This window comes from Helianthus annuus, chromosome 3 (assembly GCF_002127325.2).
Source record: "Helianthus annuus cultivar XRQ/B chromosome 3, HanXRQr2.0-SUNRISE, whole genome shotgun sequence".
In the NCBI taxonomy this organism is placed as follows: domain Eukaryota; kingdom Viridiplantae; phylum Streptophyta; class Magnoliopsida; order Asterales; family Asteraceae; genus Helianthus; species Helianthus annuus.
Window position 1 is genome coordinate 165,977,341 of NC_035435.2, and position 14,292 is coordinate 165,991,632.

The following is a 14,292-nucleotide window of genomic DNA, read 5'->3' on the forward strand; positions in this document are numbered from 1 at the left end:
AATTTGATAGATTACGTATGTAACACCCAAAAGTGCGGAAAGCAAAAAGGGATCGAGTATACTCACAGTGGTTGGTTGTGGATTGAAAGGAGCACTGAGAATAGGTTAGCCTGAATAGTTCGATAACAATACAATGAGTAATGCGGAAAAAGTGAACAGTGGAAACTGGATCGGATAGACCATTCGATCGGACGGCTGTTCGATCGAGTGGGCTGTTCGATTGGGTTAAAGTCCGTTCGAACGTCCCGTTCGATCGGCCGGCTGGCTCGATCGGCTGATTCTTTCAAGTGGATTGTTTCTTCCTTTGATGTGAAGGATGTGTTTGTGTATGATGGTTTGTATTACCTTTCAAGTTGGCCGATCGAACAGTCCGTTCGATCGGTTGGTCCAACCGATCGGTTAGCATTGCACACTTGGCAAATTGTCACTCGATCGGGTGGCATGCTCGATCGGGTGACATCCCAATGTTTCGAAGAGGTTTAGCGTTGAAGTGTAGTATCTCATGATTCGATGAGTAATGTTTACAATCGAGTGGCTCGATCGATCGAACAGAACCCTGTCAATACTACACCTCATGAGTTTGTGGCCAGATGCTAGTCGATCGATTAGCCTAGTCGATCGGCTGGCGTAGTCGTTCGGTTGGGCTGTTCGTTCGAATAGCCTAACCGTTCGGCCAGCCCCTGACCTGGTTAGTCCATCGCCTAGCACTTGGTTATTTCCCGTTATTTTATTGATGTTTTAGAGATAGTTGGACCACAAGTTGAAACATAAAAACCTCAGCCTTTACTTTACTCACTGACTCGGCTGGAATCACCCAAGCTCGGTCAGGGAGCTTTCAAGGACCTAAGTTTAACGTTTAACTCGTAATCGGTAATCTCGTGGTGAAGTCCGAATCTTGAACCATGTGTTTGTTTAGAATGATTTATAGGTCGGTTCAAGCTTCGTTTTCGCCGGTTTGAGTGTAAAAGAGTTGAAAGATAGATGGAAACCCGTCTTTCAATCCTTTTCCACCGTGAAATGTTAAGATCTTTGGTAGATTTTAGGTTGTTCATGTGGAAATCGGTTAGATCTAAGTTATTCATGGTGGAATGATGCCGAACTTAGTGTTCTTGAAGAACACCATGATGACATCACCCAAGAACACCTAGATCTTGGTGATTTCACGGTTGGAATTCAGATTTTGAAAGATAGAAAGATGGAGAATCGATTAAGGATCAAAAACGTACAAAGATTGGAGTAAAATACTTACAGGTTTGAGAGAAATCTGAGAAATGGCGAGAATAGAAGGCTGGTCGGTCAGAGCTTTTCCAAAAGTGGAAAGCTTGACAAGGACAACCCTATTTATAGGCTTCCAAAAGTGGAAAGGGTTAGCTGATCGAACAGCATCCCTGATCGAGCGGCTGCCCGATCGAACAGCCTGTTCGATCGGCTAGCCTGTTCGATCAGGTTGCCCCGTCCGATCGGCTTGCCTGGTTTTGAGTGTTTCGCGACGATTTTTGATATTTCGATTTCGATAGATTGAGGAGTAGGGTAGGATAGAGTTTCTATTCAAATTACTTTCAGTCCCAACTACTATTTCTAACATACAAGCATCCTTACAACCTATTTTCAAAGTCGGTTTCGATTGAGTTTGATTATCCTTCGATTCTTGATTGATTTTGATTGATTCACCACACACTTTAACATAAAGTAAGCATGCACAAGTAACACGTAAGGCACACACACACGTATAAAAGCATTAAAATTATCCACACTTGAGTTCGATGATTGATTTGATTAGCTTGATTATTGATTGACTAGCTTTATTGCATTGTTACTTCCTATCATTCACAATCGGTCGTTGATTCACAGTTCGATTATCGGCCGATTAGTTTGATTATACAACACTTACTCCAAATAATATGAAAATCAAAATGAAACTAAAATAAAATTAATCTTTATTGATCTTTAATTCCAATAACAGTCAACTCTTGACTTTGACTTTGACTTTTGGGAAAACACGGGGTGTTACAAAATGGGGATATATAAATTCTAAATGTCATTCTTTTCAAGAAGTTTTCCAACGCACGAATGATAATTGGGGTGGCGGTCGAAGTGATGCGGGTATATTAACTAAAGCGTTGGAGTAGTTCAATGTAACGAGAGGGGTATTCACGTACATGAAGTGTTGGGAACTTTTACGTTGAAGTCCTAAATGGTCTAACGTACCAACCATAACGTTTAGTAGTAGACGTAAAGTGAAACAGTCCAAGACCTCATCTTCGGTCGATCCGGAAACACCCACTTCAGACGCTCGTCGATTTAAACAATCCTATTAACATTAACGAGGATGAGGAAGTTGAGTTGCCCCAACCGCTCGGTAAAAGAAGTGGGAAAAGGGGGGAAGGGTGTAATCGTCTTCGGCGGGTGTCGAAATGAAACAAGATTTTGAAGAGATGAACCGACGAATACAAGACATACGAGACCTTGGCCATAGGTGTTATGGAACAATGCAAAAAAGAAACGTCGAAAACAAAAGGTTCGTCGCGCTCAGTAGAGGTGTACAAATCGGTTTTTTTCAAAAACCGGTTTTTTTCAAAAACCGGTTTCGGTTATTAACCGGTTTCGGTTTTTTTACCCAAAATAAAAACCGGTTTTTTTTATAACCGGTTCCGGTTACTAACCGGTTTTTGAGGTCCAAAAAAATAACCGGTATAACCGGTTGGGACCGTTTTTTTCAAAAAAAAAAAACGGTTTTTTTCGGTTTTAACCGGTTTTTTAATAACCGATTCGGTTAATAACCGGTTTTTGAAGTCAAGAATAGTAACCGGTATAAAAACCGGCGGTTAAAAAAAACCGGTTATAAATAAAACTAAATTTTCGAGGGGGCGTAAAGTGATGGGACCCAATTTTTTTTTCCTATCGTTATGTTTTGGGTCGGGTCGGCTATCGATTCGGGTCAGGTCAAATGATAATAGTTCCAAATAAAACTAAAAATTTCATTCATTAAAAGGACCCGTTCTTACACATAAAAACTTACGATTAAGTTTATTGTGTGGTGGGTAATCTAGGGTTATACAAATAAGAGTTAAAATATATATATACAAAACTACCCATCACTTATATACAAAGTGTTAACAAACTTTACTTTAATTTATATATTGTATAAATATTTAGGATATACAAGGTGGTAACAAACTTTACTTTAATTTATATATTGTATAAATATTTAGGAAAAATAATTGAGGGGAGGCGATCCTATATAATTTTTAAAATTTCCGGACAAAAAATCAGAACCTATACACTTCTAACCGAAATATTGGGGTGGGCGGGTGCACCCCCAGACACCAACTAACCTTCGCCCCTGGTCGCGCTACAAGAAGCGAGGCAAATTGAGAAAGATATCGAGTTTCTGTCTAAACCGATGGATTACCTTTAAGGAGATGCGTTGATCCTAGCTCAAATGCGTAGACAACAAATCCGTGACAAATACGGACTTTATATCTAGATTTTGCATTTTCGTATTTAATTATTAGTATTTTAATTAGTGATAATGTAATTTTTTTATTTAATGAAATATTATTTGTTTTAATTTAAAAATACTAATAACTGGGTACGCATGGGGCATTATGAGGCATTAGAGCATTTACAATGGATTTCTTAAATTTATGTGAGTGAGTTAGTTATACTAAAAGGAATGGTTGTGAGTGGTTTTGAGTGGTTGTGAATGAATGAGAGAGATAACATCTTAGTGTTCATCTGTAAATATATGGGAACATTGTTCACCCTTAATATTTTCTTTAATATTTTTGAAAGTGGTTGTGAGTGGAGGAGAGATAAAATGTAATGATAAAGGTATAAAAACTATTATTTAATTGAAAACAAGAGAAAAAAAGTAATGGTTTTTAGTGTAATTATATGGATATGGGATAAAGAATTCATTGTGAATGCTCTTATACCGCTACACTCATTTTAACTTTAAGCCTCATAATGCCCTATTGCTGATTGGACTGCCACATGTCAGTTCATGCCCAAGGAAGAAGCTTGAAACTAACTCACCACTACACATGGTCTTAAGAAGAAACATGCTAAAGATGCTCTAATGTCTCATAGCAACCATCAGTGATGTTTATAGATTTGTTGCATCTACAAATGTAGTAACTTGTGCCAATATTCTGGTTTTTTTTTTCATCTTAAAGAGAGTGAGTAGATATAGTGATGAAAATCAAGTTGCTGATTGTAAAACCCATGGTCACATGGTTTGCGGTATGCTCTGGTACGTGAACGTAGAAGGGGGTCACAATTCGCTAAGTCCCTAAAATTTAGTACAAGGAGGGGTAGTCTCATTTCAAATCACAATTCACCAGTTAAACTTGATGCTATTTTTCTGCAACACAAGTAACTTCAAGACTTTAACGTCCAAAACAATTACTTCAAAAGTCAAAACATAATGGATAACATTGGTGGAAACAGAACTTCTTTGTCACGGGTCATCATTTTTCTACCGACTACAACTAGAAAGTCTAAAACATGGTTTTTCGTAGAAAAATCTTAGATTGTACATATAAAAATCTTACAAATTTCGATGTCCGGGGGGTCAGCGGACCCTTTTGACCCCCCTTTGGTTCCTCCCTTGGTGGATAACTTAAAACTTTAAAAGACATAAACGATAAAACTTGAAAGTACTAAAAAAACAAGACATGATAAAACTCAAAACATTAGTCCACTCTTTGTTTTTTTTCCTTTACCATTAGCGTTGTCTTCATCCTTCTCTAGATCTTCCCATACCATGTCTTCTATTCTTAAGCTTTCCAAGTCCGTAAATTCGAGATCCATATCCCACTTCTTGTATAGTCCTCCTTCAAATGCTTCTAAAAACCTTGAACTCAAGCGGATATTAGAATGAACATAAACAAGTTTGTCCACCCTTTTACAGTTGAGCTGATTCCTCTTCACAGGCTGAGGAACTACATATAGGTTGCAGCAAGATCTTTTTCATCGTCACTTAAGCTAATTCTGGTGTTTATGCACCATAAGTAGATCACCAGTCAACTATGTCCATTGTAACCACATCCAATTGAGAGTAGGTAATGAATAAAGACCAATCTCATTGTGAAACGTAGTAAATTGTTCTCGTAACATCCACTCCTAATCTCAAATTGAGTTTTGCGTGATAATGTACGAGATAACAAAACACAAATGTACAAGTCATTAAAAAGAAAAAAATTAAAATGCTTTTTCTTTCTTTTTTTTACACATATACTTTACTTTTAATAAATGTGATTTTCTTCTTCATTGTCGGTAACAGAACAAACGTTGTGGTGGGGTTGTTATAAGTAACATATGGGTTTACATATATTACACCTTATAGCTATAATTCAACATTATGGACCTGAAAAGTTTTGCACTCTAATCGCCTCTTTAAAGTACTTAAAACACATTACTCTCCCGCACACCTACACTTTTACTTTTACTTTTTATGGGTGTGGTTTTTCTTCTTATTTGTCGGCAGAGACTAACATTATGGTAAGGTTGACTCTGATTTGGGCTCCCATGTAGCTGTTATGATTACACCGTCTATCCGCCTCTTTAGACTACTTAATAAGTGCATTACACACCGTAAACAATAATCCAAACTTGTTGCACAAGCCAAACAAACACCATTCCCAATGACCTCATGTGCACCTCACGTGCAAACTCAACCGAACCCAACCCAAACGAGTCAACTCAACACGCCCTCTCTCACTCACCTATACATACACAAGTCTGTAACAAAAATCGCCCCTCTTTCTTTCATCCTTCATACTCCAAAACCGCTTTCTTCCATCCCATAGAACCCTAATTAACCACCATCCTCACATCTCCTCCTTCACAAACCCTAATTCTCCATCAATTCTCATCAGAAACAATGGATTCACAACCGAACAACCTCTACGACACCGCATCGCAACCGGACACCGGCCACGACGACGCCTACACATTCCTCGAATTCAACACACAAGGCGACGAAGACTTTGATTATCCAGAGTTTCAAGAGCTTTCTCAACCTAACGCCGTTAGATCTTCTCCGTCTTCCTCCGTCTGGCCTACGCCGTTAGACTCCGTCTCCGTTGACGCCGTCGATCATCATTCCGACACCAACGCCTCACCTGTAAGTTCCGGCAAAGGCGCCGGTGGTGCTAGGTTAAACAACAACAACAGCAATAACAATAATAATAATAATCATAATAATATTAATAATAGCAGTAGTAGTAATAATAATAATCAGGCATCGGCTGTTGATGCCCTAGCTGCGGGTATGAGCGGGTTGAATTTCGAAGAAACAGGGGATGATGAAGGTTATGAGTATTCAAAGGGGGATTTTATGGAGCATGCCTGTAGGTATTGTGGTGTGCAGAATCCGGCTTGTGTTGTTCGGTGTAACGTGCCGTCGTGTCGGAAATGGTTTTGTAATTCGAGAGGGAATACGTCCGGTTCGCACATTGTTAATCATTTGGTATGGTTTAACTAGCTATAAGTAATTGATTTGTTAATTTGTGTTTGAAATTGATATTGTAAGTTATGTGTTGGTGTGTTTGTGTCTAGGTTCGGGCGAAGCATAAGGAAGTATGTCTGCATAAGGATAGTCCGTTGGGAGAGACGATTCTCGAGTGTTATAATTGTGGATGTCGAAATGTGTTTATTTTGGGGTTTATATCTGCGAAGACGGAGAGTGTGGTTGTGCTGCTTTGTAGGGAGCCTTGTCTTAATTTGAATTCGTTGAAAGATATGAATTGGGATTTGAGTCAGTGGTGTCCGCTTATTGATGATAGATGCTTTCTGCAGTGGCTTGTTAAGGTTGCTATATTGTTATGTTTATTGTATATGTTTGTGTTTATGTTTATGTAATGGAAATACGAAGTTTAGCATGTTTCGTGTAGGTTCCATCTGAAACAGAGCAGCTGCGGGCTCGCCAGATTAGTGCTCAGCAAATTAATAAGGTAGAAGAACTTTGGAAGACGAACCCGGATGCAACTTTGGAAGATCTTGAGAAGCCTGGTGTGGATGATGAACCTCAGCCTGTAGCCATAAAGTATGAAGATGCTTATCAGGTTCTAATTTTCTAGACTTTGAATTGATTCCTGATATTGATTTCAAAAAACAATTTAAAGCATTCATCTTTAGAGTTGATCAAATAGTAATGGTGCATGTTTGATGTTCTTGTATTGCAGTATCAAAATGTTTTCGCCCCACTTATCAAGCTTGAAGCCGACTATGATAAAGTAAGCTGTACTTTTAATTGTTTTCTCGGTGGTACAACTTTGTTAACTTAAATTTGAAATGTATGATATTGTGCTTGACAGATGATGAAAGAATCTCAAAGTAAAGACAATCTCACGATTCGGTGGGATATTGGTCTTAACAAGAAGCGCGTTGCATATTTTGTTTTCCCAAAGGTGCTTCATTATTTTTATTATTTACAACCACATCAAGCCTTTTATATTCTGTGTAAGTTTATTAGCTTACTAACCTTCAGTTTGATAAAAATCCAAGTATTGTTAACACTGTAGGAAGACAATGAGTTACGTCTTGTACCTGGTGATGAGTTAAGACTTAGATACTCGGGGGACCCAGCACATCCAGCGTGGCAGTCTGTTGGACATGTGGTATGTGCTTGCTGCCAGTTAGTGGACACGTGGAATGCATTTTCTATGAAACTTTATGATATTGTGGGTTTTTGTTGTTGCAGATAAAGCTAACTGCACAAGAGGAAGTAGCACTCGAGCTTCGTGCAAGTCAGGTAGGTAGTTGTATATTGGTATTAACGTATCATGATCTGTGATATGCTATAGCCGTTTTGTTAGTAGCATTACTTATTATGAAAAAAAAGGTTAAGGAAGGAACCCTGTCCCTGGTACCCCATAGGATACCCATCATCCAACCCCACAAGGGTTATGATGCCGGCAGATTACCTCTGCACACCATCCACATGATCTGGGCACCACAAGGGTCGAACCCGCGCCACTACAGCTTCACATGTGGGCAATGAACTTCATTGGTAGTGGGTACCACTGAGCTATAAGCTCATTGGTAGCATTGACTTTGTATGGAAAAGCACAAGTTTTGACTTTGTAGCGTTGACTTGGTAGCGTTGACTTATTATGGTTTTATATGTAGGGTGTTCCTGTTGACCTGAATCATGGTTTTAGCGTTGACTTTGTATGGAAAAGCACAAGTTTTGACCGGATGCAGGGGGCTATGAAGAACTTTGCTGTTGATGAGACAAGTGTCAGTGGGTAGGTTATATACAATTGGCTTGCATATGAATTTTTACATGCATATATTGATGCCTTTTTTGAGTATTTTCTTTTTTAAATATGGAAAATACGTTATGCAGATATATATACCATCATCTGTTAGGCCATGAGGTTGAGATGCAAATGGTTCGTAATGCATTACCACGTCGTTTTGGTGCACCTGGTCTTCCCGAGCTTAATGCATCTCAAGTATGGTTTCTTTATTGTGTACATACACATAATTAATTGTGTTATGTGTATATATTTGTTGACTAGCTGCATAACTGCATTATTGGTAGGTTTTTGCTGTAAAAAGTGTTCTTCAGAGGCCAATAAGTTTGATTCAAGGGCCACCTGGCACTGGTAAAACAGTTACTTCTGCTGCACTTGTTTACCATATGGCCAAACAAGGCCAAGGACAGGTATTATCCCTTGCATGATGATATTATGATGATGAGTGATGATAACTGTGATGATGATCGATGATTATTCAACTTAACTTAGGTTTTGGTATGTGCTCCGAGCAATGTGGCTGTAGACCAACTTGCAGAGAAGATAAGTGCTACTGGCTTAAAGGTAACTTATTCACTTATTTTTGCTTCTTTGAAATTTTAGTAATAAAGCTCAATATATATAATCAGGTTGTAAGGCTGTGTGCAAAATCAAGGGAAGCTGTAAGTTCACCTGTCGAGCATTTGACACTTCATTATCAGGTTAGTTTGTCTTATAATGCTTCAAAATATGTGCATTTATGACCTTTACATGCTTCCTGATTTTTTAATTGTTTGAATTCATTTTTATTATTTAAGGTTCGGCATCTTGATACATCTGAAAAGAGTGAGCTTCACAAGCTGCAGCAACTGAAAGATGAACAAGGTGAGGGTCAAATACTCAAAGCTATTCATCTTTTAAGCATGTACACTAGCGAGTTATATTATGCATTCCTCATTATATATGTATGTGTGTGTGTGTAGGTAAGTGATAATTATAACATGTTATTTCTTTTTTATTGAAAATTTATACAGGGGAGTTATCAAGCAGTGATGAGAAGAAATATAAAGCATTAAAACGGGCTACAGAACGGGAGATTTCTCAGAGTGCTGATGTCATCTGTTGCACATGTGTTGGTGCTGGAGATCCTCGGCTGGCAAATTTTAGATTTCGTCAGGTTGACTTGTCATGATGTCATAACAAATATGATTCTATTACTTTCGTTTTTTTGGTGATTAACACATTCTGTAAAACCATATGTAGGTGCTTATCGATGAATCTACTCAATCAACTGAGCCTGAGTGCCTTATCCCACTTGTTCTTGGGGCAAAACAGGTACATATTTAGTTATTTACACAAGTTATACAATGAAGCTCTTTGTTGTGATTATTATGTGTTGTAATGGATATTGCTTGTACTAGGTTGTTCTTGTTGGTGATCATTGTCAGCTTGGTCCAGTCATCATGTGCAAGAAAGCAGCACGAGCTGGTTTAGCTCAGTCTTTATTTGAGCGGCTTGTGCTTCTTGGTGTAAAACCAATTAGATTACAGGTTCAGTACCGTATGCATCCGTCACTTTCGGAATTCCCTTCTAACAATTTTTATGAAGGCACCCTTCAAAACGGAGTGACCATAAACGAAAGGCAGTCAACGGGCATTGACTTTCCTTGGCCCGTTCCAAACCGGCCCATGTTCTTTTATGTTCAGGTATGCCCATTTAATCGATTTTTTTATTAACATAAATATAACCGTATATCATATAATGTCACTTCTGTTGTAGATGGGGCAAGAAGAAATCAGTGCTAGTGGGACGTCGTATCTTAATAGGACTGAGGCTGCAAATGTTGAAAAAATAGTGACCACTTTCCTAAGAAGTGGTGTAGTTCCAAGTCAGGTATATACGTTTGACCATATTTTTTCTTTGACTTTCTGACTTTCACAGACATATTAAATTAAATAAATACAATGTAGATTGGGGTTATAACACCATATGAAGGTCAACGTGCATACATTGTTAACTACATGTCAAGAAATGGTGCGCTTAGACAACAACTTTACAAGGACATTGAGGTAAATTCACATTTCGTATTTTCGTTATATATTTTATGGTAGATTCAGATTTTTAACTAGTTCTTTTCAGGTTGCGAGTGTGGATTCGTTTCAAGGGAGGGAAAAAGATTACATTATTTTGTCATGTGTGAGAAGTAATGAACATCAGGTTCGTTAATGTTATTGGTCAAGTTTTTTTTGGTTATTAGTTTAAGTTTACAAAATGACAATGATTTGTGTTTGTGTTTGGTTAGGGTATTGGATTTTTAAATGATCCACGCAGGCTGAATGTCGCACTTACTCGTGCTCGTTATGGTATTGTAATTCTTGGTAACCCTAAAGTTCTTAGCAAACAACCATTGTGGAATGGGTTACTCACACACTATAAGGTATTCTATACATGCTGTCTCTCTTACTTATGCTGCCGTATAATTTATTTTTCAACTTTATTCAGATATGTCATATGTATATAACTCCTTATGTTTTGATAGGAGCATGAGTGTTTGGTTGAAGGACCTTTGAACAACCTGAAGCAGAGTATGGTTCAGTTTCAGAAGCCAAAAAAGGTATCGTTTTTTTGTCTGTCTAGTATACAGTCAACTGGTCAAGAAATATCAACAGTGTAATATTTAGTGATGTCTGTGTTCGTTTTGACACAGATGTACAATGACCGAAGGTTTTTCTTTGGTGGCGGGCCCGGTATCGTACCTAACGACAACTTTGGATCAACAAATCCCGGTGCCGATAGAAGAAACAGTCGTTCTAGGGGTATATTAATTTCTGAACAACTGATTTTCAAAACTCAAATATTAATCTATCTCAGCATATATTTACAAAGTTTTTTACGCATCATTGCTTTATTTATACAGGTTCGTACATGCCACCTGGCCCACCTAATGGGGCTCACAAACCCGGTCTGCATCCTGCTGGGTACCCAATGCCACGTGTGCCTATTCCATCTTATCATGGTGGTCCTCAGCCTTACGCCATACCAACTCGCGGTGCAATACACGGACCCTTTGGCGGTGTTCCGCATGTCCCACCACCCGGAAACCGCGGTTTTGGTAGTGGCAGGGGGAATGCTGGTCATATTCCACACCAACAAGGTTCACAGCAACCGATAGGTGCAGGCATGGGCTCGAGTTTTAACTTCCCTATGGAAAATCCAAATAGCCAGCCGTCCCCTGGCGGTCCGTTATCTCAGCCTGGATATGTATCTAATGTTAGTACTTTTACTATTTTGCCCTTTGATTTTTTTAGAGTTCTGGATTTGTTTTTGAAACTTCTGTTGCGTGTTGACAGATGACTCAAGGCCCTAGTCAAGCCTTTCGTGATGGGTTTTCTGTTGGCGGCATGTCACAGGTATTAGTATCATCATTATTAACTGAACTATAACTTCCCCAAGTTTAAATTAGAGGTGGCAAAATGGGTGGGTCAAACGGGCCGCAACTTTTAATATCGAGAAAAAGGCCATTTTCGTCCCTGTGGTTTGGCCAGTTTTATGACTTTCGCCCAAAGGTTTGTTTTTTTTTCGCATTTGAAAATCTTGCCATTTTCATCTAGCTCGTTAACTCCATCCATTTTTCTCCGTTAAATCAGGGGTATTTTCGTTTTTTTGTTAACTTAAAGGGCAAAACGGTAACGGATTCGGTCAGGGGTATTTTTAATGCTTGTACATTAAGTGAAAACGACCTAATTGCCCTTTAAGTTAACAAAAATGACCAAAATACACCTGCCATAACGGAGGAAAATGGATGGAGTTAACGAGCCGGATGAAAATGGCAAGATTTCAAACCTTTTGGATCCAGATGCGGAAAAACAAACCTTTGGACGAAAGTTGCAAAACTAGCCTCAGGGACGAAAATGGAATAGAATGATATAAACCTGTTTATGCAATAAAAAAGTATTAGGACTCGTACAACCTGTATCCTTTCAACCTGCTCTGTTATTTTTACATATTATATATAGAATGCAAACTGAATCAACCAATTCATGTTAAAGCAAAAATCAAAATTTCTATAATTATGTGCGCCACTTTCTATAATCTTATTTTTATTGACAAAGCAGGATTTCTTGGGTGATGATTTTAAAAGCCAAGGATCACATGTTCCATATAACGTTGCTGATCTTTCCACACAGGTAACTGTTATCAGTAGCTCTTTTTGCTACCTTAGATACTTTTGTCTTTATTACAACAAAATTGACAAACACAAATTTATGAAACTATTGCATCTGTTTCAGGCTTCTCAAGGTGGATATGGTGTGGACTATGCTGCTCCGGCAACCCAAGCGGGTTTTCCGGGTAGCTTCCTGAATCAGAATTCTCAAGCGGGATTTTCTCGTTACGGTATCGGAAATGATTTCATGTCTCAGGTTAGCACGCTGATTTATAATAAGATATTGTCTAATTGTCTACTTTACTGTATTAAACACGTTGGGTTTTATTATAGGACTACATGGGTCATGGTTCACAGGGTTTGTTTACGCAAGCTGGTTTTAAAGATCCATCACAAGATGATTCTTCACAGCCCCACTTCAGTGCGGACCCCACCTCTTCCCTTCAGACACAGGTCCCTTTTCTGAATCTTTAATTTGTAATAGGGGTGAGCAGAAAACCAAAAAAAATACTGAATTGAAACCGAAAAAACGGAACCGAAATTTGCGGTTCGGTTACGGTTTTGCATTTTATAAAAACCCAACCGAACCCAATAACCTAAACATCATTTTTTCTTAATTTATGTTATATTTTGATTTAGGAATTATTAATTTTATGCTAGTGTTGAGTATTTATAATAAGAACATTAACATATTTATTTATCATTCAGATGATTTATCTATTGTCTGCAAGAAATAACAAAAATTAATATAACAGTTAAATAATTTTTAAAGTATTATAAAAGAAAACATGTTAATAAAAACTTTGAGAACATTAAAATAGCTTAGAAGGGTAGATTTATGTGAAGAATATTAATTAAAAAGATTATAAATATATTAACTTGAATGTAAACATCTAAGAAAGATTCTTAAACTTTGAATTATATTTTTATTTTTAAATCTTACTTAATTTGTTTCAAAAACTGGAAAAACCGAATCGAATCATTGCTAAAACCGAAACCGAACGGTTTTCAAAAACTGAAAACCGAACCGTGCACACCCCTAATTTGTAATAAAGATAACTATTGTTTCTTTATACTTAAATTGATTTCACATACAGGGTGTGATGAATCCTCTATACTCCCAGCCATTTACGCATTACAACTCCCAACCGTTAAACATGCCAACTCAGCAACAGCAGCAGCAACAGCAAACACAACAGGGACACGCTTCCCACTACAAGGGTTAAGAGGTGATTTCGATCTTGTGAAGGGTTATACAATCAGCAACTTGATTTTCATCACTATATCTATCTACTTCCCTTAAGATGACAGAAAAGATCAAAATAATGGACATGGGATCAGATTGAACATATGGTGAATCAAGGGCTGAGATTGTCTCATAACCCCATCAGAGATTTTGTAAGGAGGCACAATACATGGATTTAGTTTTGTTGGTGATTGGTTGGGAGAAGATACATTGAACGAGTGATGTGCAGGGATGCTTGCTTTCGGGCTATATATATAACCGTTAGTAGGGGGTGTTAGCGTGTGATTCTAGTTAATGAATGGAATTTTAAATAAATAATATGATGTTTGTGTAGAGGTTAAGAAGTGTGGATTTGAAATTGGATTTGGTTTATATATTTATCAACTGTGTGATTTTAGGACTTGATACCATCATTTGGGACCGGGACCGATAGATCCATGTTTTACAATACCGCGTTTGGACATGTTTTTAGTTGTTACTTAAATTTTTGTTTGAAAATATTTTCCTCGTTTGTTCATCTAAAAGCAATTCTAGATGTAAGGCGGAAATCTTAACATACCAAAAAATGTACGTCTAAGCTTGGGAGGTACGCATATGCCCATGCTATGCAGTTAATATCGGTGATATATCAGTTA

At 37.9% G+C, this 14,292-nt stretch overlaps 1 protein-coding gene across 1 annotated transcript; it reads left to right on the top strand.

Moving 5' to 3' along the window:
• Positions 1-5,697: 5,697 nt before the first annotated feature.
• Positions 5,698-14,105, top strand: LOC110930521 (regulator of nonsense transcripts 1 homolog). The gene is made up of 28 exons (XM_022173838.2): positions 5,698-6,475; positions 6,565-6,816; positions 6,900-7,070; positions 7,191-7,241; positions 7,323-7,415; positions 7,530-7,625; positions 7,709-7,759; positions 8,137-8,255; positions 8,357-8,465; positions 8,555-8,677; positions 8,760-8,831; positions 8,897-8,968; positions 9,065-9,131; positions 9,281-9,423; positions 9,510-9,581; positions 9,668-9,952; positions 10,026-10,139; positions 10,217-10,315; positions 10,386-10,463; positions 10,549-10,683; positions 10,786-10,860; positions 10,954-11,062; positions 11,164-11,516; positions 11,597-11,656; positions 12,362-12,433; positions 12,536-12,667; positions 12,745-12,864; positions 13,509-14,105. The coding sequence occupies exons 1-28, from the start codon at positions 5,888-5,890 to the stop codon at positions 13,635-13,637; spliced, it is 3,840 nt and encodes a 1,279-aa protein (XP_022029530.1). The 5' UTR covers positions 5,698-5,887; the 3' UTR covers positions 13,638-14,105.
• Positions 14,106-14,292: the final 187 nt, after the last annotated feature.